Source organism: Trichechus manatus, unplaced genomic scaffold (genome assembly GCF_000243295.1).
Source record: "Trichechus manatus latirostris isolate Lorelei unplaced genomic scaffold, TriManLat1.0 scaffold00164, whole genome shotgun sequence".
NCBI classification, from domain to species: Eukaryota; Metazoa; Chordata; class Mammalia; order Sirenia; family Trichechidae; genus Trichechus; species Trichechus manatus.
In genome coordinates, this window is record NW_004444100.1 from 3,735,604 (window position 1) to 3,760,763 (window position 25,160).

General features: G+C 39.9%; 1 protein-coding gene across 1 annotated transcript in view; it reads right to left on the bottom strand.

Moving 5' to 3' along the window:
• PTPRB (protein tyrosine phosphatase receptor type B) overlaps nucleotides 1-25,160 on the bottom strand; it is a 147,822-nt gene that overhangs the window by 106,883 nt on the left and 15,779 nt on the right. Inside the window, exon 3 of the mRNA XM_004386442.1 lies at nucleotides 22,929-23,185. Within this exon, the coding sequence (XP_004386499.1) occupies nucleotides 22,929-23,185 (257 nt within the window). The remainder of the gene's footprint in view (nucleotides 1-22,928; nucleotides 23,186-25,160) is intronic.

Genomic DNA, 25,160 nt, shown 5'->3' on the forward strand with positions numbered 1-25,160 from the left:
TGGTCTCAGGCTGATGAAGTCTCTGGTTTATGTGGCCTTTCTGTCTCTTGGGCTAATACTTTCCTTGTGTCTTTGGTGTTCTTCATTCTCCTTTATTCCAGGGGGTTGGGACCAACTGGTGCATCTTAGATGGCCGCTTGCAAGCTTTAAGACCCCAGACGCCACTCACCAAAGGATACAGAATATTTTCTTAATAAGTTTTGTTATGCTAATTGACCTAGACATCCCCTGAAAGCATGGTCCCCACACCCCTACCCCTGCTACTCTGTTCCTCAAAATGTTTGATTGTATTCAGGAAACTTCTTAGCTTTGGTTTAGTTCAGTTGTGCTGACTTCCCCTGTAGTGTGTGCTGTCCTTCCCTTCAAGGGCTAGGTTTTGAGGAGACTGCCATGGAGCTGACTTTTTCCTGCCCCAGTGCCTTTTTGCCTGATATTTCCTCTACTTGGACCATTTTTTTTCAGATTCTCTGCTTGGGTATTTTCCTTACATTCTTTAGGTCTCATACCCTCATGGGGGGCAGGCCTTTTTGATCTCACAGGGTGGAACAGTGTCTCTTTATTATTTTCCATCACACCAATCCATTTGCTTAATTTAGATCATTGATTACATTTGGTAATTATTTAATTATTTCCATATTCATGTGCTGTTATCTGCCTTTCCCAGTCATATAGGAAATTCCATTAGGGCAGAGTCATTATCTTGTTCTTCTCACAGGGCTTATAGTAGAGTCTCGAAAGATATATATTGAATAAATGAGTGAATGAATGAATGGATCTTTGTAGCTGTTTAATAAATAGTAAGTGAATAAATACACTCTAAACAAGTCCTTATAAACATGGTCCTGCAGGATGCCTCAAATATCACCCTGGAAGGGAGGGAGGAAAAGAGCAGAGGAAAAAGAAAGAAGGGTAAAGAAACAAAGAGAATGAGAATGATGAGGAGGAGGGGAAGGAGAAGAAGAAAAAGACTGATTTTTGAGGGGAAAGAGGTGAGAAAAGGTAAGTGTGTGAGGAAAAATGAAAGTAGGAAAAGGAGAAAGGGGACAGAGATAGCACACCTTAAGCCCACTGCAGTCAAGTTTATTCCAACTCATAGCGACCCTATAGGACAGAGTAGAACTGCCCCATAGGCAGTGGGTTCAAACCACCCACCCTTCAGTTAGCAGCCAAGAGCTTTAACCACTTCACCACCAGGATTCCTAGCATCCTCCAGTGGTTCTCAAAAAGAAGCATCGGCATCATCTGAGAACTTCCTAGAAATGCAAATTCTAGGGCCCCCTCCACAGACCTAAAGAGTCAGAAATGTTAGGGGTGGAGCCCAGTAATCTGTGTTTTAACAAGCCCTCCTGCTCTAGCTGGTGAGAAAGTACTATTCAAATTCCATACAAAAGTGTCAGATTGTCAGTTCTTCCACCCTAAACCCTGTACCAGATATCATTTTATAGATATCAGGAGAGTTAATGATATCTTGTTCTTTTCTCTTAAATTTTACTGAACTCTCTGGTTACAGGAAGCTATGCAGGTGATTTAGATGGTCTTGAGCAATTTTAGAATGAGACAAATATGTAACTTGGTGACCTTTATAGTATATAATATGCATAATTTGATATTTATAACTTCTCAGTAAAAATAAGTATGTATGCTAAAACAAAAAGGATCAACGCACAACAAACTTAATAAATGTTAGAGAAAAGGCCAGTTCTGGTGCTTTTTCTGAGAAACACTTTTGTTGTGTAAATCTATTCCCCAGATATTTTTAAGGAGATGAAAGCATAGCAATCAGGGGCTGTGTCCATTAAAAAACAACTACAACATGGCAAATTCTTTTCCAAATCTTGATTTGAACTGATTCAGAAGCAAATTATGGCAAAAGTAAATACAACTTTAATCGGCACCGGTGCCATGCATATAAAAAGAGGTGTATTACAAATCAAAGAAAAATAATTTTGATAAGCAGTTCTTTAAAAAAAGACCATGATCATCCTGTTTGGTGTTTAGAGATATAGTTCGGGTTACTTCTATTTCAAGAATCTCTCATTACCCTTCCTAGGTCACAGACCACCAGGAAAATGGAAATAATAAAAACATTTGGAGGGCGATTACAAGGATTAAGTGAGATGCTGCATGTAATATGTATAGCACAGTCCCTGGTTAAAGGGCTCAATAAATGTTAGGCACTTTGATTATTAATATACTAATAACATTATACAAACAACAATGAAATAAACCACTACAGTGAGCACCCAATAACACTAGAGAATGACAAAGTCCACAGATGAGAATGTCCTTCTGAGGACATCCAAAGGACAACAAATTATCATTGCTTTCAATCTCATACCCAAGAGAAACTCTTTAGTAGATCAGCACAAAAGACATTTAACTACTGTTCAGTCTGATGGCTGTGCCAAGATTTTTTTAAAAGCCTGCAAGGGAGGGTGGGAGTGCCGGATATGTCTCTAACAGCGGGCTCTGATGTTCTCTCAGACACTTCTCTAAGGTTTCCTGGTGTTTTTTTTTTTTTTTTTTCCCATATCAATTTCTCACCCTCTTCCCCTCCCCCACTTTTTTTTTTTAATCTGCAGGAAATGGACTTGGCATAGCGTTTGTCATGGCTTTGTAGCCAAAGACAGCAGAATGATTTACAACCAGATGCGACTGTAAACTAATAACTTTTTCAACCTGAAGCACTTCTGCTGCCTCTTCATTCTTATCTTTCAGTCCCTACCACTCTACCTTCCAAATGAGTCCACCCAAAGGTAAACTAAATTGAGGAATTAATGCTTAAACATTATGGTTTCAGGAGCAAGGTCATGATTTTCAGGAATGTTTCTTCACCAAACCGTAGGATAATAGATAAACAAAACATGGCTTAAGATAACATTGGCTTTAAGAAAAAGGAATAGAAAAACAAATAAACAAACATCTATTTCATCTCCCATAAAAAGTGAGATTGGAAGGTAAAGACTGTCTTCTTTTTATTCTATATATCACATTGCTAAACGATTAATTTTCCATGAACTCTCTGGAGATCGCACACAGAGGGCATATTTACTATTTGGCCAGCACATGTGCTTCTTCTGGCTTTTGCAGGGTAATCTTTACATTGTTAAAAAAAAAAAAAAAAAAGTTGGAATAAGTAGGTAATTTTGAGAAAATCAGGAGATTTTACATGTAAAAAAATCTGGATTTTGACTTCTCTTTTAAATATGGAAAGATAGTGCCATGCTGGGTCCACATTCTGACAGCCTCTTGGTCAGATCTAATTCAACAGAGCCCCTCACTCCACCCTTCTCTGCTGGATGAAGCAGACGCATAACATCTCAGAGACGCTGCATGTTGGGGCTCACAGTGATCAAAGCAGAAGATCAAAGGATCTTATCGTGTTTTTCAAAAATTTAATGACAAAACCATTGGCTAGATGATAGACTGCCTGAAGGAAGGAGTCATGCCTCTTCCTAATCTCCCCCATATCCCTAGGTTGTGGAGATTCAATGTCTATTTATATATTGACAGTGTCATGGATTGAATGTCCCCTCAAAATATGTATTGTAAATCCTAACCTCCTTGCCTGTAGTTATAATTCTGTTTGGGAATGGGTTGTTTTTGTTATGTTAATGAAGTCGGATTAGTGTAGGATGTATTTTGAGTCCATCTCTTTCGTGGTATTAAAGAGTTAAATAAGAGAGCAGAGCAGAGATGGGGGAAGAGAGATACCAAGCACATGAAGATTGCCCAGGAGCAGAAGCTCAGAAGAGACAAGGACTTTCCTTCAGAGCCAAAAGAGAGTGAAAGCCTTCTCCTAGAGACAGTGCCCTGAATTTGGACTTCTAGCCTCCTAGACTGTGAGAAAATAAATTTCTGTCTGTTAAAACCATCAACTTGTGGTATTTCTGTTATAGCAGCACTAGGTAACTAAGCGCTCTGGTGGCACAGTGGTTAAGAGCTAAGGCTGCTAACCAAAAGGTCGGCAGTTCGAATCCACCAGCCGTTCCTTGGAAACCCTATGGGGTAATTCTATCCATATCATAGGGTCGCTATGAGTTGGAATCAACTCAATGGCACACAACAACAACAACAACAGATAACTAAGACAGAATTTTGTGCTGCAAGAATGGAGTGCTTCTCTAACAGATACCTAAAATGTGGAAGTGGTTTTGGAGATGGGTAATGAATAGAGACTGGAAGAATTTTAAGGTGCCTAATAGTAAAAGCCTAGATTGCCTTGAAGAGACTGTTGGTGGAATTATGGACATCAAAAGCAATTCTGGTAAGGGCTCAGAAGGAAGTGAGGAGAGCTATAAAGTCTCTGTTGTCTTAGAGAATACATATGGCACCAGCAACAGAATGTTGCTAGAAATGTGGACGTTAAATGGGCTTCTGGTGAGGCTTTAAAAGAAAACAAAGAACATGTGATTGGACAATGGAGGAAGGCCAATGCTTTTTATGAAGAGACAAAGAACTTGTCTGAATTATGTTCAAATGTTTGGTGGAAAGTAGAACTTGTAAGTGATGAACTTGGATATCTGGCTGATGAGATTTCTAAGCAAGATCTTAAAGTGCCCATGTGGTTTTCCATTGTTGCTTATAGTAAAATGCCAGAGGAAAGAGATAGACTTAAAAACAAACTGTGCAAAGTGAAAACAGAACTTAAAGATTTGGAAAATTCTGTTGTACAAACTAAAGACACGTGTCCTAGAATGTTCACCAAGGACGTGGCTACACAATCTTTTTTTATTAAAGAGATTAAGCCTCTGACTGATGGATCTAACTGACAACCACAGCAGAAACCCACCAGCTTAGACTGAAGGGACACAGAAACACTGAAGGAAAGAATGCTGTCTGTCTCTTGGAATTCTATGAGATTCTACAGGCAGGAAACAGGCCAAAGGAGTTACATCTGTTGGCCAAAGGAGCTACATCTGTTGTCCTCCAAGAAAAGAGAAGGACCATTCCTGGAGCATCTCGAAGATCAGCAGAACTGTTGGTGGAGCATGAGAAGCAGGGTCTTCCCAGTTTCAAAAGGTGGGCCCACCGTCTTCTGGATCTCAAAGGGTGGGGCCTCAGGTTCTTACGTTTCAAAGGGTTGGATCTTTGCCAACTCAGTTCTGGACTGTGGGGCTCCTGTTCATGAGTGCCAAGGAGATGGGGGCACTGCCTAAAGCTGAGGGAGTTGGGCTGCCATGCCCAAGGGGCAGAAGAACAGGGCCTGCTGGGGCTGAGGAGGTAGGGTTGCCACTCAGATAGACTAAGAGAATGGGGCTGCCTAAAGTTCAGCCCTGGTGGCGCAGTGGTTAAGAGCTTAGGCTGCAAACCAAAAGATCAGTGGTTTGAATCCACCAGCTGCTCCTTGGAAACCCTATGGGCAGTTCTACTTTGTCCTATAGGGTTGCTATGAGTTGGAAATGACTCAATGCACAATAACGAAGCTGAGTGAGACAAGTTGCCATCCCAGAGAACCTGGAAGGTGGAGCTGAAGCCTAGGGCCGAGGGGCCTCCACCCAGAATCCAGAGGGTATGATCAACACCCAGCATCTGGAGGGTGGAGTGATTGCCCAGATGATATCAGAAAAGAGAGGATTATTTTCTAGCCTTGAGAGCTAATGTAAACTGTTCTTCTAGGTTTTGGACTTGCTTGGTGCCTGTTATTCCTTCTTTCCCTCCAATTTCTCTTATTGCAATGGAAAGGTCTCCCTTGTGCCTGTTCCACCATTGTACTTTGGAAACAGATAACTTGTATTCTAGATTTCACACGTTCACAGATAAAGAGGAATTTTGCCCCAGGATGGAATATGCCTAATGTCTCACCCATATTTGATTTAGATGATTCAGAAGATGAGATTTTGGACTTGGAGTTGGTTTAAGACTTTTGGGATGATGTGATGGGGTGAATGTGTTTTGCATGTGGCAAGGACATGAATTTTAGGGGCCAAAGGGTGCTATGTTATGGATTGAATTATGTCCCTCAAAAATATGTGTTGTAAATTCTAACCTCCGTGCCTGTGGTTATAATCTCGTTTGGGAATGGGTTGATTTTGTTATGTTAATGAGGCAGGATTAGTGTAGGGTGTAATTTGAGTCAATCTCTTTTGAGATATGAAAGAGATTAAACAAGTGAGTACAGTAGGGACAGGTGGGTGGGGCGGGGGGAGAAAGATGCTACGCATAAGAAGATTGCCCAGACGCAAAAGCTAGAAAGAGACAAGGATCTCCCTCCAGAGCTGACAGAGAGAAAGCCCTTCCCTAGAGCCAGTGCCCTGAATTTGGACTTCTAGTCTCCTAAACTGTGAGAAAATAAATTTCTGTTAGTTAAAGCTATCCACTTGAGGTATTTCTGTTATAGCTGCACTAGATATCTAAGACATAGAGTAAACATTCACACCTCCACCACTACACAAGGGCATGGTTAAGTACTTGAAACAAGATTGTATTCTTCAGCCATTCCAGTGCAGACCTAGAGCTCTTAGCATTATAGAATTCAGCAATATGTAGCTTCTAAGCATTGGGATAAGGAGCCCTGGTGGCACAATGGTTAAGCACTTGGCTGCTAACCAAAAGCCTAGTTGTTCAAACCCAGGGCTTTGAACCAATTCATTCCACTTCAAACTCCTGCTGAGAATTTGCATTTCCACCCCAGATATACTGAATCAGAATCTACATTTTAACAAGATCCCCAGGTGATTCTTACATCTAATAAATTTTGAGAACCACTGCTCTACTGGAAACCCTGGTGGTATAGTGGTTAAGAGTTCATCTGCTAACCAAAAGATCAGTAGTTCAAATCCACCAGGTGCTCCTTGGAAACCCTATGGGGCAGTTCTACTCTGTCCTATAGGGTTGTTATGAGTCAGAATCGACTCGATGACAACAGGTTTGGTTTTTTTTTTTTTTCTTTTACTGCTCTACTCAGAATTGGCCCCTAACCAGCACCGTTAGCATTGCCTTGGAGCTTGTTAGAAATACAAATTCTCAGCAGGGGTTCAAACTGGAATGAACTGGTTCAAAGCCCTTTTGGAACCCACCCAGCAGCTCCCAGGGAGAAAGACCTGGGGATCTGCTTCTATAAAGATTATAGCCAGGAAAATCCTATGGGGCAGTTCTACTCTGTCACATGGGGTTGCTATGAGTTGGAATTGACTCGATGGCACTCAACAACAAGCATTAGGATAAATTAGTGTCCACACAGCCCCTGCTCCAAATGGACACTGATTCCACAGAAAATCTAGTCCTTCTCCAATAATCAGAAGATTTTTCCTGACGTCATTACTCAGGCCACAGAGTAGAAACTTAGTAAAGAGATATCCTTTACAATAGCCTCTCCACAGCTCTACTGTCCTGAGCTGAACAGCCTTGCAAGTACCCTTATGCACTCCAGAGCCGAAAGAGGAAGACTTCCCCTAGAGCTGGAGCTCTAAATTTGGACGTCTAGCCTCCTAAACTGTGAGAAAATAAATCTGTTTGTTAAATCCACACATTCATGGTATTTTTTTTATAGCAGCACTAGATAAGTAAGACACTGCTCTTTCTTGGAAACTCATCATCATTTCACTGTGGCGTTGCTCTCCTCTCTCCTCCCCTCCTCTCCTCCCTCTCTGCTCCCCTCTGTCTGAGACACAGGTCTATCCATAACTCAGTAGCATCCCTTGGATTCTATTCTCAGAAAGTCCTTAAACAAAAGTCTCTACTCTTTGTATTTTTTAAACTTTTTTATTTTGAAATAATTTCAAACTTAGAAGTTGCAAGAATCGTATACGGTACTCTCGCATACCCTTACTCAGATCTACCAGTTGTTTTTAACATTCTGTCCATTTGCTTTATCGTCCTGTCTCTGTATATATCCCTTTCCCTGAACTGTTTCAGAGTAGGTTGTATGTATCCTATACCTTTATCCTTAACAATGCTTGAATGTGTATTTCTTAAGAATTAAGGTTTTTTTTTTAATAACACCTCAGCAAAGGCATCACATTTTGGAAATTTAAAATTAATTCACTACTTTAATTTAGTCCGCAGTCCATATTCCAATTTTTATCAACTGTCCTAATTTTTTAAAATTTTATTATTATTATTATTTTTAGTAGTTTGTGTTTTCTCTCTAGTACAGGATCCAGACCAGGATTCTGTATTCCATTCAGTTGTCAAGTTTCTTAAATCTCTTTTAATTTGGAACAATTCCTTAGCCTTTTAAGATTATCTTTATGCCATTGATCTTTTTGGATGATACAGGTGAATTTCTTATATAGAATGTTCCTCCAGAGGATTTGCCTGATGTTTCCTTGTGATTAGATTCAGGTTATACGTTGCTAGTAGGACTTCTCTCTTCTTACTCTTATTGTTTTTTTCTAACAGGCTAATGACTCAATTATTTGCAAATGGATTTCAGACCCAATGGCACATCAGATTTGCTTGATGATATTTTCATACCACAGATGCTGAGGTCCTACCTCAGTAAACTCTCATGCAATAGGTCTAAGATGAAACCTTGAAATCTTTATTTTTAAAAAGCTTCTCAGGTGATTTTGATGCGTGGCCAGGGCTGAGAACTACAGGCTTCCTATCTCAATCAGCACATCCTCACTTCTCCCTTGAGCTCATTTTCCATTTCTTTCAAAAGTTCCTTTATCTTCCTCTCTCTCCACTTCATTAACCCTTGCCTGAAATGGAAACCCTGGTGGCATACTGGTTAAGAGCTATGACTGTTAACCAAAAGGTGGGCAGTTTGAATTCACCAGAGGCCCCTTGGAAACCCTCTGGTGCAGTTCTACTCTGTCCTATAGGGTTGTTATGAGTCAGAATCTACTCAACGGCAACAGGTTTGGTTTGGTTTTTTTTTTTGAGATAGACCTCACATGTCAGTGAACAAAAGTGCTGGAGAAATATCGGTGTGTTAAAGAGCTCATTTCAATGCACACATTCTGTTCTGTGGTTGCATTTTATGTGTACATAATTTATATTGTGATGAATATTAACCTAGTAAAATAATAACCATAGAAAATGATTGAATGGAACAAAATGGAAAAGAATGCGAATCACCCATACCAAAAAAAAAAAAAAAAAAAAATCACAGACAATTTAAGGCTAGGGTGATAAGTGAATTGTAAACCATATTTATGCTATTGCCATTTGGTAATCCACTTTAACTGGCAGACCAAGAAAACTATAGCCTTTTGTCAGAATTAGGCTTGAATGAAGCTAATTATAAATTAGGGTCTTCAAGAATGAATCCTTCCCACGATATGTTACTTTCTGGCATGGCCTTTTATGCAGCATCATCAGTCTCAGAATCTGATTATAGTTCATCTCATCCACACCAGCCAATCTAAGTCATTCATGAGGAGTGATTAGGAAATGAATTTTTGTGTTACATTGTTACCCTTCTCCTAGGCTTTGCCTCAGTAAAGGGGAACATCACCTCATCTTTAGTTCTGGCCACAAAGCAGTGGTGACAGTGAGGAGACTCTCCTACATACTTTAAGTAACACAGTGAAAGAGGATATCCTCACACTTGGGAAGAGGTGCTGGTAGGGAGTGTTTTCTGGATTTGCTTCCTCACTTATCCAGAGACTCACACTGGGCTGGGATCTCTTTGAAGGCCAAATGGAAGGAAACGCAGGTTAGAGTCCAGATCAGCACCACAACGGCTATTCAGGAATTGAGGAAATGCAATCCCTGTCCCAGGCAGGGGCAAGGGTGGGGGTAGTGAGGGGAAGATGGAGTAGTGCCTTCAAACAACATTTATAGAAATACAGCAGTATCAGAACCAGCCAGTAACACTTTTCATGCATGTCTAGCATTTTAATCCTTTTCAAAGCGCTTTCACATAATACGTGTAGTCCATCTGGACCTCACATCACCGTGGTGAAATAGGCAGGGTAGGAATGATAAAGCAGAAACAAGCAGTTAGTATTAATTGTTAATATCATTGAATATGTATTATGTATAGACAGTGTATTAAGTATTTTGCTTAACTTTTAATCCTCACAATTGTCTTATATGGCAAAACAAAAACAAAAGCAAAAACAAAAACAAAACAACACAGTTGCCATCAAGTTGATTCCGACTCATGGACTCCTGGTGACTCCATGTATGCAGAGTAGAAGTGTACTTCATAAGTTTTCAAGACTGTGACCTTTCAGAAACAGATTGGTAGGCCATTCTTCTGAAGCATCTGTGGGTGGGTTTGAACTGCCAACCTTTTCATTAGTAGTTGAGCTCTTAACCATTTGCGTCAACCAAGGACTCTTACAAGGCAGGTAGAACCTAAAACCAAGCAAGTTGCTGTTGAGTTGATTCCAACTCATAACAACCTTATAGGACAGAGTAGAACTGCCCCATAAGGTTTCCTAGGAGCAGCTGGTGGATTCGAACTGCCAGCCTTTTGGTTAGCAGCTGAGCTGTTAACCACCGAACCACCAGGGCTCCAGGTAGAGTACTCATAATTACCCTTATTTTATCTTTTTAAAAATTTTTCCCATACAAAAATTAATACATATATTGTTATGTGACCCTAATTGCTCTCCCCATACTGTGACGGCACACTCCTCCTTTCCACCCCTGATTCCGCATGTCTTTTCAACCACCTCCTAACCCTCTTTGACTTCCCATCTCCCCTCTGGACAGAAGCAGCCCATTTAGTCTCTTGTATCTACTTGAGCTAAGAGGCACACTCCTCATGAGTATCACTTTATGTCCCACAGTCCAGTCCAATCACTGTCTGAAGAGTTGGCCTCGGAAATTGTTTTAGTTCTGGGCTTATAGAGAATCCAGGGGCCATGCTTTCTGGGGTTCCTCCAGTCTCAGTCAGACCATTAAGTCTGGTCTTCTTACTAGAATTTGAGTTCTGCACCCCACCTTTCTCCGGCTCCATCTGGGACTCTCTGTTGTGTTCCCTGTCAGGGCAGTCATTGGTGGTAGCCGGGCACCATCTAGTTCTTCTGGTCTCAGGCTGATGCAGTCTTTGGTTTATGGGGCCCTTTCTGTCTCTTGGGCTAATACTTTCCTTGTGTCTTTGGTCTTTGGTGTTCTTCATTCTCCTTTACTTCAGGTGGTTGGGACTAACTGATGCATCTTAGATGGCCGCTTGCAAGCTTTTAAGACCCCAGATGCCACTCACCAAAGTAGGATGCAGAGCATTTTCTTAATAAGCTTTGTTATGCCAGTTGACCTAGATGTCCCCTGAAACCATGGTCCCCAGAACTCTATCCCTGTTTCTCTGCCCCTCGAAGTGTTTGATTGTATTCAGGAAACTTCTTAGCTTTGGTTTAGTCCAGTTGTGCTGACTTCCCCTGTAGTGTGTGCTGTCCTTCCCTTCACCTAAGATAATTCTTACCTACTATCTAGTTAGTAAATAACCCTCATCCTCCCTTCCCACCCTCGTAACCATCAAAGAATGTTTTCTTCCATGTTTAAACCTTTTCTTCAGTTCTTATAATAGTGGTCTTATACAATATTTGTTCTTCTGTGACTGACTAAATTCACTCAGCATAATGGGTTCCAGCTTCCTCCATGTTAAAAGATGTTTCCTGGCTTCATCGTTGTTCTTTATCATTGTGTAGTATTCCATTGTGTGGATATACCATAATTTGTTTATCCATTCGTCCGTTGATGGGCACCTAGGTTGTTTCCATCTTTTTGCTATTGTGAACAGTGCTGCAATGAAGGTGGGTGTGCATATATCCATTCCTGTGACAGCTCTTATTTCTCTAGGAGATAGTCCAAGGAATGGGATAGCTAGATTGTATGGTACTTCTATTTCTAGATTTTTAAGGAAGTGCCAAATCAATTTCCAAAGTGGTTGTACCATTTTACATTCCCACCAACAGTGTATAAGTGTTCTAGTCTCTCTACAACCTCTCCAGCAACTATTATTTTGTGTTTTTTGGATTAATGCTAGCCTTGTTGGGGTGAGATGATATCTCATTGTAGTTTTGATCTGCCTTTCTCTAATGGCTAATGATCATGAGCATTTCTTCATGTGTCTGTTAGCCGCCTGAATATCTTCTTTGGCAAAGTGCCTGTTCATATTCTTTGCCCATTTTTTAATTGGGTTATTTGTCTTTTTGTTGTTGAGGTTTTGCAGTATCTTGTAGACTCGAGAGATTAGATACTGATAGGATTTGTTGTAGCCAAATATTTTTTCCCAGTCTGTAGGTTGTCTTTTGACTCTTTTGGTAAAGTCTTTTGATGAGCATAAGCGTTTGATTTTGAGGAGCTCCTAGTTATCTAGTCTCTCTTCTGGTGCTTCTGCATTGTTACTTATGGTTCATATTGTGTTTATGCCATGTGTTAGGGCTCCTAGGGTTGTCCCTATTTTTTCTTCCATGATCTTTATCATTTTTGATTTTATATTTAAGTCTCTGATCCATTTTGAGTTATTTTTTGTGCATGGTATGAGGTATGGGTCTTGTTTCAGTTTTTTGCAGATGGATATCCAGTTATGCCAGCACCATTTGTTAAAGAGACTGTCTTTTCCCCAACTAACAGACTTTGGGCCTTTGTCAAATATCCAGCTGCTCATAGGTGGAAGGATTTATGTCCAGATTCTCAATTCTGTTCCATTGGTCTATATATCTGTTGCTGTACCAGTACCAGGCTGTTTTGACTACTGTGGTGGTATAATAGGTTCTAAAATCAGGTAGTGTGAGGCCTCCCACTTTGTTCTTCTTCTTGTGTAGTGCTTTACTTACTTGGGGCCTCTTCTCTTTCCATATGAAGTTGGTGATTTGTTTCTCCATCTTATTAAAAAATGTCAGTGGAATTTGGATCAGGAGTGCATTATATCTGTAGATCTCTTTGGGTAGAATTGACATTTTCACATTGTTGAGTCTTCCTATCCATAAGCAAGGTATGTTTTTCCACTTATGCATGTCTCTTTTGGTTTCTTGCAGTAGTGTCTTATAGTTTTCATTGTATAGGTCTTTTACATCTCTGGTTAGATTTATTCCTAAGTATTTAATCTTCTTGGGGGCTATTGTAAATGGTATTGATTTGGTGATTTCCTCTTCAAGATTCTTTTTGTTGGTGTAAAGGAATCCAACTGATTTTTGTATGTTTATCTTGTATCCTGAAAGTTTGCTGAAATCTTCCATTACTTCCAGTTGTTCTCTTGTGGATTCTTTGGGGTTTTCTGTGTATAAGATCATATCAACTGCAAACAGAGATACTTTGACTTCTTCCCTACCAGTTTGGATGCCCTTTATTTCTTTTTCTAGCCTAATTACTCTGGCTAGGACCTCCAGCATAATGTTGAATAAGAGTGGTGATAGACGTCATCCTTGTCTGGTTCCCGTTCTAAAGGGGAATGCGTTTAGAGTCTCTCCATTTAGGATGATGTTGGCTGTTGGCTTTGTCTAAGTGCCCTTAATTATATTGAGGAATTTCCCTTCTATTCCTATTTTGTTGAGAGTTTTTATCATGAATGGGTGTTGGACTTTCTCAAATGCTTTTTCTTCATCAATTGATAAGATCATGTGGTTCTTGTCTTTTGTTTTATTTATGTGGTGGATTACTTGATGGTTTTTCTAATGTTGAACCATCACAGCATACCTGATATAAATTACACTTGATCATGGTGAATTATTTTTTTGATATGTTGCTGAATTCTATTGACTAGAATTTTGTTGACGATTTTTGCATCAATGTTCATGAGGGATATTGATCTGTAATTTTCTTTTTTTGTGGTATCTTGACCTGGTTTTGGTATCATGGTTATGCTGACTTCACAGAATGAGTTAGGGAGTACTCCATCCTTTTCTGTGCTCTGAAATACCTTTAGTAGTAGTGGTGTTAACTCTTCTCTGAAAGTTTGCCAGAATTCTCCAGTGAAGCCACGCAGGCCATGATTTTTTTTGTTGTGAGTTTTCTAATTACCTTTTCAATCTCTTCTTTTGTTATGGATTAAGTTAGTTGTTCTACCTCTGTGTTAGTTTAGGTAGGTAGTGAGTTTCTAGAAACTTGTCCATTTCCTCTAGGTTTTTGAATTTGTTAGGGTATAATTTTCCATAGTATTCTGATTTTTTTAATTTCAGTTGGGTCTGTTGTCATATTACCCATCTCATTTCTTATAAGGGTAATTTGCTTCCTCTCCTGTTTTTCTTTTGTCAGTTTAACCAATAGTTTATCAATTTTGTTGATCTTTCAAAGAACCAGCTTTTGGTCTTGTTAACTCTTCCAATTGTTTTTCTATTCTTTATTTCATTTAATTCTGCTCTAATTCTTATTATTTCCTTTCTTCTGGCACCCAAGGGCTTCTTTTGCTGCTCTCTTTCTACTGGTTTGAGTTGTAGGGTTAATGTTTTGATTATGTCCTTTCTTCTATTTGGATGTGTGCATTTATTGCTATAAACTGACCCCTAAGCACTGCTTTTGCTGTGTCCCAAAGGTTCTGGTAGGATGTGTTTTCATTCTCGTTTGATTCTATGAATTTCTTTATTCTGTCCTTAATTTCTTCTATAACCCAGTAGTTTTTGAGCAAGATCTTGTTCAGTTTCCATGTGTTTGATTTTTTTCCTTGCTTTTTGTGTTGTTGATTTCTACTTTTATGGCTTTATGGTCAGAAAAGATGCTTTGGATTTTGTTAAGGTTTGCTATGTCCTAATATGTGGTCTATTCTGAAGAATGTTCTATGTGCACTGGAAAAGACAGAATACTTGGCTGCTGTTGGGTGGAGTGTTTGGTATATGTCTATGAGATCAAGTTGGTTGATTGTAGCATTTATCTCTTCCATGTCTTTGTTGAACTTCTTTCTGGATGTTCTGTCCTTCACCAAAAATGGTGTGTTGAAGTGTCCTACTACTACTGTGGAGCTGTCTATCTCTCTTTTCAGTGCTGTTAGAGTTTGTTTTATGTTTTTGGAGCCCTGTTGTTGGGTGCGTAAATATTTATTATAGTTATGTCCTCCTGGTGTATTAACTCTTTAATCATTATATACTGTCCTTCCTTATGCTTTGTGGTGGATTTTACTTTAAAGTCTATTTTGTCAGAGATTAATATTGCCACTGCTGCTCTTTTATGAGTGTAGTTTGCTTGATATATGTTTTCCCATCCTTTGAGTTTTAGTTTGTTTGTGTCTTTAAGTCTAAGGTGTGTGTCTTACAGGCAGCATATAGACAGATTGTGTTTTTTTATCCAATCTGCCACTCTCTGTCTCTTTATTGGTGCATTTAGTCCATTTACATTTAGCATAAATCTTGATAGATATGAGTTTAGTGCTGTCATTTTGATGTCTTTTTCTTTGTGTGTTGACAGTTTGTTTGTTCCACTTAATTTTCTGTGCTGCATCATTTTTCTTTATGTATATTATTTTCATCTTTTTCATTGTTGTTGATTTTGTGTTTGCTGAGTCTGTATATTATTCTAGTTTTTTATTCTGAGTTGCAGGATTATTAGTTTCCTATGTGGTTATCATAATATTTACTCCTATTTTTCTAATTTTATACCAGTCTTTTGTTTCTTTATATCGCTTTGACTTTCTCTCCATATGAAAAATCTATGTGTACATTTTTTAAGTCCCTCCTTTTTGTTTTAATGTTGTCATCTTTTACATATTGCCATCTATTTCCCTATTTTCAGTGTTTTAGCTTTGATATACTTTTGTGACTTCCTTATCTGTGTTGATACCTGGTTGCTCTGTCCTGTGTTCTAGTCTTGGGTTGTTATCTTATGTTACTGATTTACTAACTGGAGGACTCCCTTTAGTATTTCTTGTAATTTTGGTTTGGTTTTTGCAAATTCCCTAAACTTCTGTTTATCTGGAAATGCCCTAAATTTCACCATCATATCTGAGTTACAGTTTTGCTGGATATATAATTCTTGGCTGGCAGTTTTTTTTCCTTCTAGGCTTTATATATGTCATCCCATTGCCTTCTTGCCTGCATGGTTTCTGCTGAGTAATCTGAACTTACTCTTATTGACTCTCCTTTGAAGATGACTTTTCATTTATCCCTAGCTGCTCTTAAAATTCTCTCTTTATCTTTGGTTTTGGCAAGTTTGATTATCATATGTCTTGGTGACTTTTTTGGGGATCTATCTTATGTGGGGTTTGATGAGCATCTTGGATAAATATCTTCTCATTTTTTACGATATCAGGGAAGTTTTCTGCCAACAAATCTTCAACAATTCTCTCTGTGTTTTTTGTTATCCCTCCCTCCCCGCCCATTCTGGTTCTCCAGTCACTTGTAGGTTATTCCTCTTGATAGAGTCCCACATAATTCTTAGGATTTCTACATCTTTTAAAATCATTTTATCTGATTTTTCCTCAAATAAGTTGATGTCAAGTGCCTTACCTTCAATCTCACTAATTCTGAGTTCCATTGCCTCAATTCTGCTCCTATGACTTTCTATTGAGTTGTCTCATTATGAAATCTTATTGTTAATCTTCTGGATTTCTGATTGCTGTCTCTCTAGGGATTCTTGCAGCCTGTTAAATTTGTCATTATGCTCTTCTCTAATCTTTTTAATTTCCTCTATTGTGTGTTCTGCGTTTTGCTTAATTTCCTTCTTAATGTCTTGAAGAGTTCTGTATATTAATCTTTTGTATTCTGCCTCTGGTAATTCCAATAAATTTTCCTCCTTTGGAAAATTTCTAGTTTCTTTATTTTGAGAGCTTGTTGAAGCCATCATGGATTGCCTCTTTATGTGATTTGATATTGACTGTTGTCTCCGAGCCATCAGTAAGTTATTGTATTTATTTATTTTATGTTTGCTTACGGTGTCCTAGCTTGTTTTGTTTTGATGTGCCCAAACAGGCTGCTCATATGAGCTACTTTGATTGTTGGCATCTTTGAAGCTCTAATATCCTGTCACCAGGTGGTTAGATCTGTTACTAGGTATGTGGGCTCAGGAGTCCACCCACTACTCCTGTATGGATTCAGCTCAGGTGCCCAGGTAGATAACCACCAAGTGTGTGGTGTAGGCTCTCACTTACAGTATTAGACAGGCATGGGTGATTGGTGTAGGCACAGGCATCTGGCTGCAGTAGGGGGACACACTGTGAGCAAGGCAGAGGGCTGACTGCTGCCCCTGAGTTTCCAGGAGGAAGACATGTCCCTGTTTCCTAGAGTGCGTAGGTGGGTGGGCTTTGCAGCCAGACTATGAGCACCTAATGCTGTTGGCTGTAAGGACTGGAGGACACCTCTTATTAATGGGCCCATATTGCAGGTGGGTAGGTGGCATGTGTGGAGCCACCAGTCCTCAGGCCCCTGATGTGGGTTGCTGAAGACCCTGCTTAATGGGCAGAGCAGTGTCAAATGTCAAGAACCTGTCACTTCATAGCTGAAACAGTTGACGTTAGACTTCTGTTATATAATCTGTTGTACTGCGGTAGTGAAGGCCTACACTGTTGAGATGGGCCGACACAAGTCTATTCCGGGGGAAAGGCACTCAAAGTCTGTGGATCCCTTATACCTGTGCCTAGGCAAAAGAGTTGTGCCTACCCTTGTTTCCTGGCTTAGGGGAGCTGGTAGTTTATTTTTTCCTCTGTTTGTTAATTTGTTCACTCTCTAAGGCAGGGAGAATGGCTCCGGGAATGTGACAGTTGCTACTTTTGGCCCAGGGGACTCAGCAATTTCTGAAGCCGGTCTGGGATCCAGTGCAGAGCAGGGAGTGGGTACGTAAATGAGAGAGAGTTTTTTTCCCTACAGGGGTGTTTTTGATCTGTGTAGTAGGCCATACACCAGTTACTTATCTTTCACTGATCCAGGGCTGCTTCTCACTGGTTCTGGGTGGCCGTGTAGACTCTTTTGCACTGGGTCTCTCCCAGTGCAGAAAACGTGCCTCCTGAGCACCACCGCTCGCCTGCCTCACTGCTTACCCCTGAGCTGATCAGGTCTGAATGGCTCAGGCTCCTGCCGTGTCAGGTCTGGCAAGTCCTTGCTGCTTCCGAACCATCTTTCCCTCCCCCTGCCACTCGGTCCAGTTCCTCATCTCTGCCTTTGATGTTCGTGGCTTCCAGATTGCCATATATAATCAATTCACTTGTTTTTTCAAGTCTTTGTTGTAAGAGGGTCTACTGGAAGCATCTGACTACTCCACCATCTTGGCCCTGCCTCCTAATTACCCTTATTTTAAAGAGGAAGCAAGTACGACTTGGGTTAAGTAACTAATAATTGACACTACTGGGATTTAAGCTAGGTTTATCTGGTTTAAAAAGCTAGCTCATACCCTACTACCCGACTGTCTGTCATACTGTGTCAGACTGTGTTTTTGTCATACATGTGTGTTGCTGTGATGCTGGAAGCTATGCCACTGATATTACACTGATATTTCAAATGCCAGCAGGGTCACCCATGGTGGAAAATTTTCAGTGGAGTTTCCAGAATAACAGAGGCTAAGAAGAAAGGCTTAGCAACCTACTGCCAAAAATTAGCCAATGAAAACCCCATGGATCACAACAGAACATTGTCTGAAATCGTGCCGGAAGATGAACCACACCATTGAGTTGATTTCTGCTCATGGTGACCTCATGTGTTACAGAATAAATCTGCTCCATGGGGTTTTTGGTTGTAATCTTTAAAGAAGCAGATTGGTAGGCCTTTCTTCCTCAGTGCTGCTGGCTGGATTTGAACTGCCAGTCTTTTGGTTTGGTAGATAAGCACAAACTGTTTGCAACAACCTAGGTTGGAAAAAACTCAAAATACACAGTGGCTGCAATGATGGACTTGACCATGCCAGCAATTATGAAGATGGTGCAGGACTGGGTAATGTTTTGTTGTGTTGTACATGGGGTAGCCATAAGTTGGAGCTGATGACCGCAACTAACAACAACAGCTCATTATCACTGCATTGAACCACCTCCATGAAGGTCACATGGCTAACAGGGGATCCACACTGGACTTTCCTTGAGAGTACACTGCTCAAACAATAGGCAGATGCTGGCCAGGTTTTGAAGCAAAAGTGAAGTCCATGGCCTACTCTCCCTCCCTTTGGAGGCCATTTCTCCACATTTAACGTCTTCCCTACTCCTCATCTCTTCCTCCTGAGACTTCTTGCTGCCCATCTCTCAGGTCCTCAGTACAGATTGCTTTTCCTGATGCCTCCTGCCTTTCCCATCTCACATGACCCATTGGGAAGGGCTGGTATATACAGGGCACATTTCTGACACCCACATCTGGCCTCATGTACAACTGGGCCTGTGCACAGGACACCGTGTATCTTTGTGTAGGTTATATGCTGCACTGGGTGCCTGGATGATGGTATGAGTGAGGGCTGCAATCCAGCCCTTATTCCACTGCCAAGTCTTGCACTCGTGGTGGAACCATGTGTACCTAGAAGCACATTTTTCTAATTAACACAAAGGCTCTATCTTCCCAGACCCCACTTACCTACACTAGACCCCATTCCTTGAGGAAAGTACACTTTGCCAAGAAACAGTAGGAAGCTGTAATTGAATAAATTAATTTTTGCTACTTGATTATTTAGCTTTTATAGCACTGCCCTCCCCGCCTTGATAACACAATGCCTTCACATATACAAAAGTGCCATAAAGGGTGGGAAACTCAGGTCCATAGGGAAGATATTCTGGGTCAAGGACCATATTTATCTAGATTAGTGGTTCTCAAATTTAAAAGTGCTTCACCGTGACCTGGAGACTTGTTAAAACACAGATTGCTGTGACCCACCCTCAGAATCTCTGACTCAACAGGTCTAGGGTAGGACTCAAGAAGGAGTCCCTGCGTGGCACAAATTGTTAATTGCTCAACTATTAAATAAAAGGTTAGCAGATGGAACCCACTCAGAGATGTCTTAGAAGAAGGCCTGGCAATCTGCTTCCAAAAGGTCACAGTCATGAAAATTTTATGGAGCAGTTCTACTCTGCAGCTCATGGAGTTGCCATGAGTCAGAATTGACTCAGTGGCAACTGGTTTGATTTACTTTTTGTTTAGGGCCCAAAAGACTACATTTCTAACAATTTCCTAGGTTAAGTTGGTGCTGCTGGTCAGGAGTTCGTAGGCTGAGAATCACTGATAAGGTATTTTCCTAATGTATCCTATAGACAGGCTTTCTGTTCACCAACTTTGTCCTTGTGAAGACACATGCATCCATACAAGACTATTTATAATGGCAACAATAATAACAACAGCAACTATCCTTAATTAAACACTATTTTCTGGGCACTGCTCTAGGCGCATATGTGTTAATTGAATTCATGTCCAGCGGTAGAGAAAGAGAGAGTAAAAGCAAGAAAGAGATGGAGAGGGAGAGGAGAGGGAGACCAAGCAAAAGAGTTTTAAACCAAAGTACAGATCCCCAAAGTAAGATCCATCACTCCGGCAGGTGAGGAAGAGAAGGGAAATGAGAAGGCAGGGAAAATTCTGCTCCAAAGAGTCAACTTAATCCTAAATTGTATTTACAGTAGCATTAATGAGAAGTGATTACTGGGTTCCAAATCATGTCCTCCTTGGCTTTTACATTCAATAACTGGAGTCTATGTAAGAGAATAAGGTGACTAGGCATGTGTGTGTGTGCACGCACGTGAGGTGTGTGTGAGTGTGGTACATGTGCGTATGTGTGGACATGTGCACTCTTCTCCCTGCTCTGCCACTCCCTAGTTTTCAATCTCTAAAATGGAGATGACAATAATAATACTATGGTTATTGTTGTTGTTGTTAGGTGCTGTCCAGTCACTTCCAACTCATAGCAATCCTATGTACAACAGAAAAAAAAATGCTGCCTGGTCCTGCGCCATCCTGGCAGTCACCGCTATGCTTGAGCCCATTGTTGCAGCCATTGTGTCAATCCATCTCATTGAGGGTCTTCCTCTTTTTTGCTGACCCTCTACTTTACCAAGCATGATGTCTTTCTCCAGGGACTGATCCCTCCTAATAACATGTCCAAAGTATGTGAGACACACTTTCACCATCTTTGCTTCTAAGAAGCATTCTGGCTGTACTTCTTCCAAGACAGATTTGTTCATTCTTCTGGAAGTCTATGGTATATTCAGGATTCTTTGCCAACACCATAATTCAAAGACATCAATTATTCTTCTGTTTTCCTTATTCATTGTTCAGCTTTCACATGCATATGAGGTGATTGAAAATATCATGACTTGAGTCAGGCTTACCTTACTCCTCAAGGTGACATCTTTGCTTTTTAGCAATTTAAAGAGGTCTTTTGCAGTGGATTTGCCCAAAACAAGATATTGTTTGATTTCTTGACTGCTGCTTCCATGGGCATTGATTGTGGATCCAAATCAAATGAAATCCTTGACAACTTCATTATTTTCTCTGTTTATCATGATGTTGCTTATTGGTCCAGTTGTGAGGATTTTTGTTTTCCTTATGTTAGTGTGTAATCCATACTGACGGCTGTAGTCTTTGGTAGATTTAATACTATGGTAGATTGTTTAATAACTACAGACTCCTCTTACCCAGTATGTATGCCTCTTCGCTATGAGACTTTGCAGCAATTCCCATAAAGAGGTGGAATCTATTTCCCTACCCTCTGAATCTGGCATAACTTATGATTTGCTTTGACCAATAGAATGTGGCAGAAGTGATATAGTGTGATTCCAGAGACTAGGCCTCAAGTGGCTTGCAGCTTCTACCTTACCCTCTTGCAGAGCTGCCCTAGACCAGGATCCAGTGTAGCCCAATGGAGGATGAGAGACCATGTGGAGGAGAACTGAGATGACCCACTAAGGGCAGAGGAGAAGCTAACATTCAAATCAGATTTAGAGTTTTGGTTATTTTCTGGAATGGATATTTTTGTTAATGTATGGTGAGTGAGTATAGAGTCTTAAAGTGATAGACTCTCCAGAAAAGTCATAGAGCATTCCTGAATTCTATTTGAGGGCAAGAGAAGAACTAGGTCACAGGGAAGAGTTATTGTAAAGGAAAACAAAAAAAAAAAAACCAAAACCAAACCAGTTACTATCGAGTCGATTCTGACTCATAGTGATCCTATGAGGACAGAGTAGAACTGCCCCATAGGATTTCCAAGGAGTGGCTGGTGGATTTGAACTGCCAAACTTGTGGTTAGCAGCTATAGCTCTTAACCACTATGTCACCAGGGTTTTCTTGTAAAGGAAAAGTGGAAATTAAATACAAAAGAACGTCTCATGAGTCATTCAATGTACTTGCTATATTTGTTTTGTGATCAATAATATGCACTGGTGGGAGCCATATACAATGTTAAATTCTGCAGAATACAAAAGAAACTGAGGCACTGAATGAATGTTAAGTCATATAAACAGTGTTGAGCTTTTACTTTCTTTAAATTATTAGGGTTGGTTATTCAGGAACAGCTAAAACCACAGATTTTACATTGCTATACCTACACTGTTAGTGCCTAAAATGGCAGCCTAAAACTCTGAGAAAAAAGTAAAACCAAAGAGATGAACACCTGAAACAGAAAGACCATGTAAGCCAACTCCTATGACCTGCATCTCTGCTTCTCAGTCATTTGATTTGTCTGTGATCTTGTGGACTTGCTTTACCCTGGAGTCACAGGTGGGTTTGAGGATGCTGATGTGGAAATGGTACATGATTTTATTTATCTTTGACCATGCTCCCAAATCAAATATAGTGATTCCTGCAACTGCCATTGCTTGTTGACTCTTTCCCCTCCCTTATGAGTGTAAATGATTGTGACATATATGCAGGGTGACCTGTAAGGTACTTATTTCAATTTTCTGTTTTCAGACCATGTTTAACACCATGAACCCTGGTTTTACTTCAGAAAATGTGGCCAATCTATTGGAATACACTTATACCATGCTGGCCTCATTATCTTCACTTTATAAAGAGGTCGGCATTTTAATTCTATTTCAAAGATTTTCTCATGACACAAAAAGCAGACTTGTACACATAGCTGCTAGGACACAGAATTCTTAATCACCCACTTCAGTAGTTGCCATTTCCCACAAACCAAGTCTTTTCAACCAGTGAGCTTTCTGAGACTGTTCACAAATCACGCTCCACAGCCCCCTGTCCCCTTACCTCTTCAGTGGTGCTGAAGAACATCTGGGTAGTTGTTTGAATCCATGGTGGCTCTGTAATTCCAGTTGTCTGCATATTGGGGCTCTGTCTCTTACTGCTGCTTTGACTGTAGATTTCTGTAGTCCTCGTGGTGAAGGTCTTTGTGATATTCCTAATGAGGTTTTCCGTGCTATACGTAACTGCATTAAAAGTAGTGGGGATTTGGGGAGGATCGGTGTTTCTAGAGCTTCTCACTGAAATTTCTGCTCCCAGGTGAGCTGAGGTAAAGAAAGGACAGTTACTAAAATTACCTTCATGTTTTCTTCACATAAAAATACTTTTTCTTAGAAAATAGAAGACCTCTTCAATAGCGGGCATGTGGATAAGTTTCAGTTATATGAAAGATGAAAGATATTTTCAGTATGACAATGCTCATTTGCCCTGTGCAATTCACTCATCCTTTATCCATCTATCCAATTTTTATGGAGGAGGAAGAGCTCTGGAAACTGTGTTATTGGAAAAAACTCAGCTCCCTGTAGAAGTAAGATAAAATTAAATGTACTCTAAGCAAATATTGACTTAAACGTTGCATCTTCTAATCTAGAGGTTAATTTACAAGGAGTCTATGAACATTTTGGGGGTTACTAAATTGGTTTTAGGGGGACCATGAATCTCCAGAAACTTCATGCAAAATTGTGTGTATATGAGCATGTGTCTTTTTTCTGTGGAGAAGTTTCATAGCTTTCATCAACTTCTCTAAGGGGCCGTTAAAATACCAGGTTGAGAACCACTGTTAAAGGCTTGCATAACTTCGTAAAGATTGAAAGATGGTTTGGAAAGTAATAAGATTTCTTTAATGGCAATGCAGACTGTTTCGAACCCTGCTTGTTAAACGCCAAATCACAGGACTGTTGTATTTCTAATCTATCTATCTTTTGGAGGAACAGTGAATGGATTTAAAACTTAAGACCTGGAGAGATGAATTTGAAGCCTTGTTTTGCCAGGCTGAATTACCCATATTTAAATATATGTATGTATGTATATATATGTTTGTGAATTAGATTCACCTAGCAATAATTTTAAAATGTGCTTTCCATTCCTTGGGAATCTTGCTGAAGTGTAAATTCTTATTCAATACAAACTGTTAGATTCAGCATTTCTAACAAGCTTTCAGATGATGTTGATGCTGCAGGTCTTTGGACCACACTTTGAGTAGCAAGACCCTAGAGAACAGTTGTATAATATGAAACAGAGAAAGTTCTGTAAATTATGGGCAGATGTGAATGTTTAGATGCCTCTGTCAACTCAAGACAGCACTGGAGCTTCCTGTGATATAAAAACTCACTAAATCTTGCCAGATTAGATAACCACAACTCTGAAAAGTTCCAGTTTAAAGACTAATAAAAGAAAGATTTTATTTTTTACTACTCCTTTATTGGTTCATTCATTCAAACAACTATTTATTAAGCAACTGCTATGTGCCAGGCAAGGATCCCCTAACCATGGTTATTAATCATTTCATTTTCCCTGTGCTGATCTGCCCTACTGGCCCCTTTTGAATCTCATTCCTTTCCATTGCAATTTCATACGCCAATGTATATAAAGAAGAGGGGATATAGCACAAAAAGAGGATTAAGGTGAAAGAGGCATTTTTACAATTTAGCAAGATGTAAATATCAGCTTTTCCCTTAAAAGTTAATGAAATAATCATGGCTATTAAGCAACCTTTCCTTGTGATGTAGACGGTAGTGAAAATAATCTTGTACATAAATGTTATGGATTGAATAGTGTTCCCCTAAAATATGTGTTGGAACCTAACCTCTATACCTGTGTATGTAATGTAATGTAATGTAGTGTAATATACTGTAATGTAATGTAATCAGCTCCCATAATGCAATCTAATGTTATGTTAATGAGGTCATGCTACTGTAAGGTGTATCCTAAACCTAATCACTTCTGAGTTATAAAAAGAGCAGATTAGACAGAGGCAAGCACAGATGCAGTGTGGGAAAACAGATGCCATGTGAGAAACGTCTACAAATCAAGGAAGTATGTAACGCCCTGGCTACTGCCAAGGAAGAAATTGACACGGTTGAGACTCTGATTTGGACTTTTAGCCTCTAGAAGTGTGAAAAAATAAATTTCTGTTCTTTGAAGCCACCCAGTTACGGTATTTGTGTTACAACAGCGCTAAGAAACTAAGACAATAAGGTTGCCAGATTTAAGAGATAAAATTATAGGACATCCAGTTAA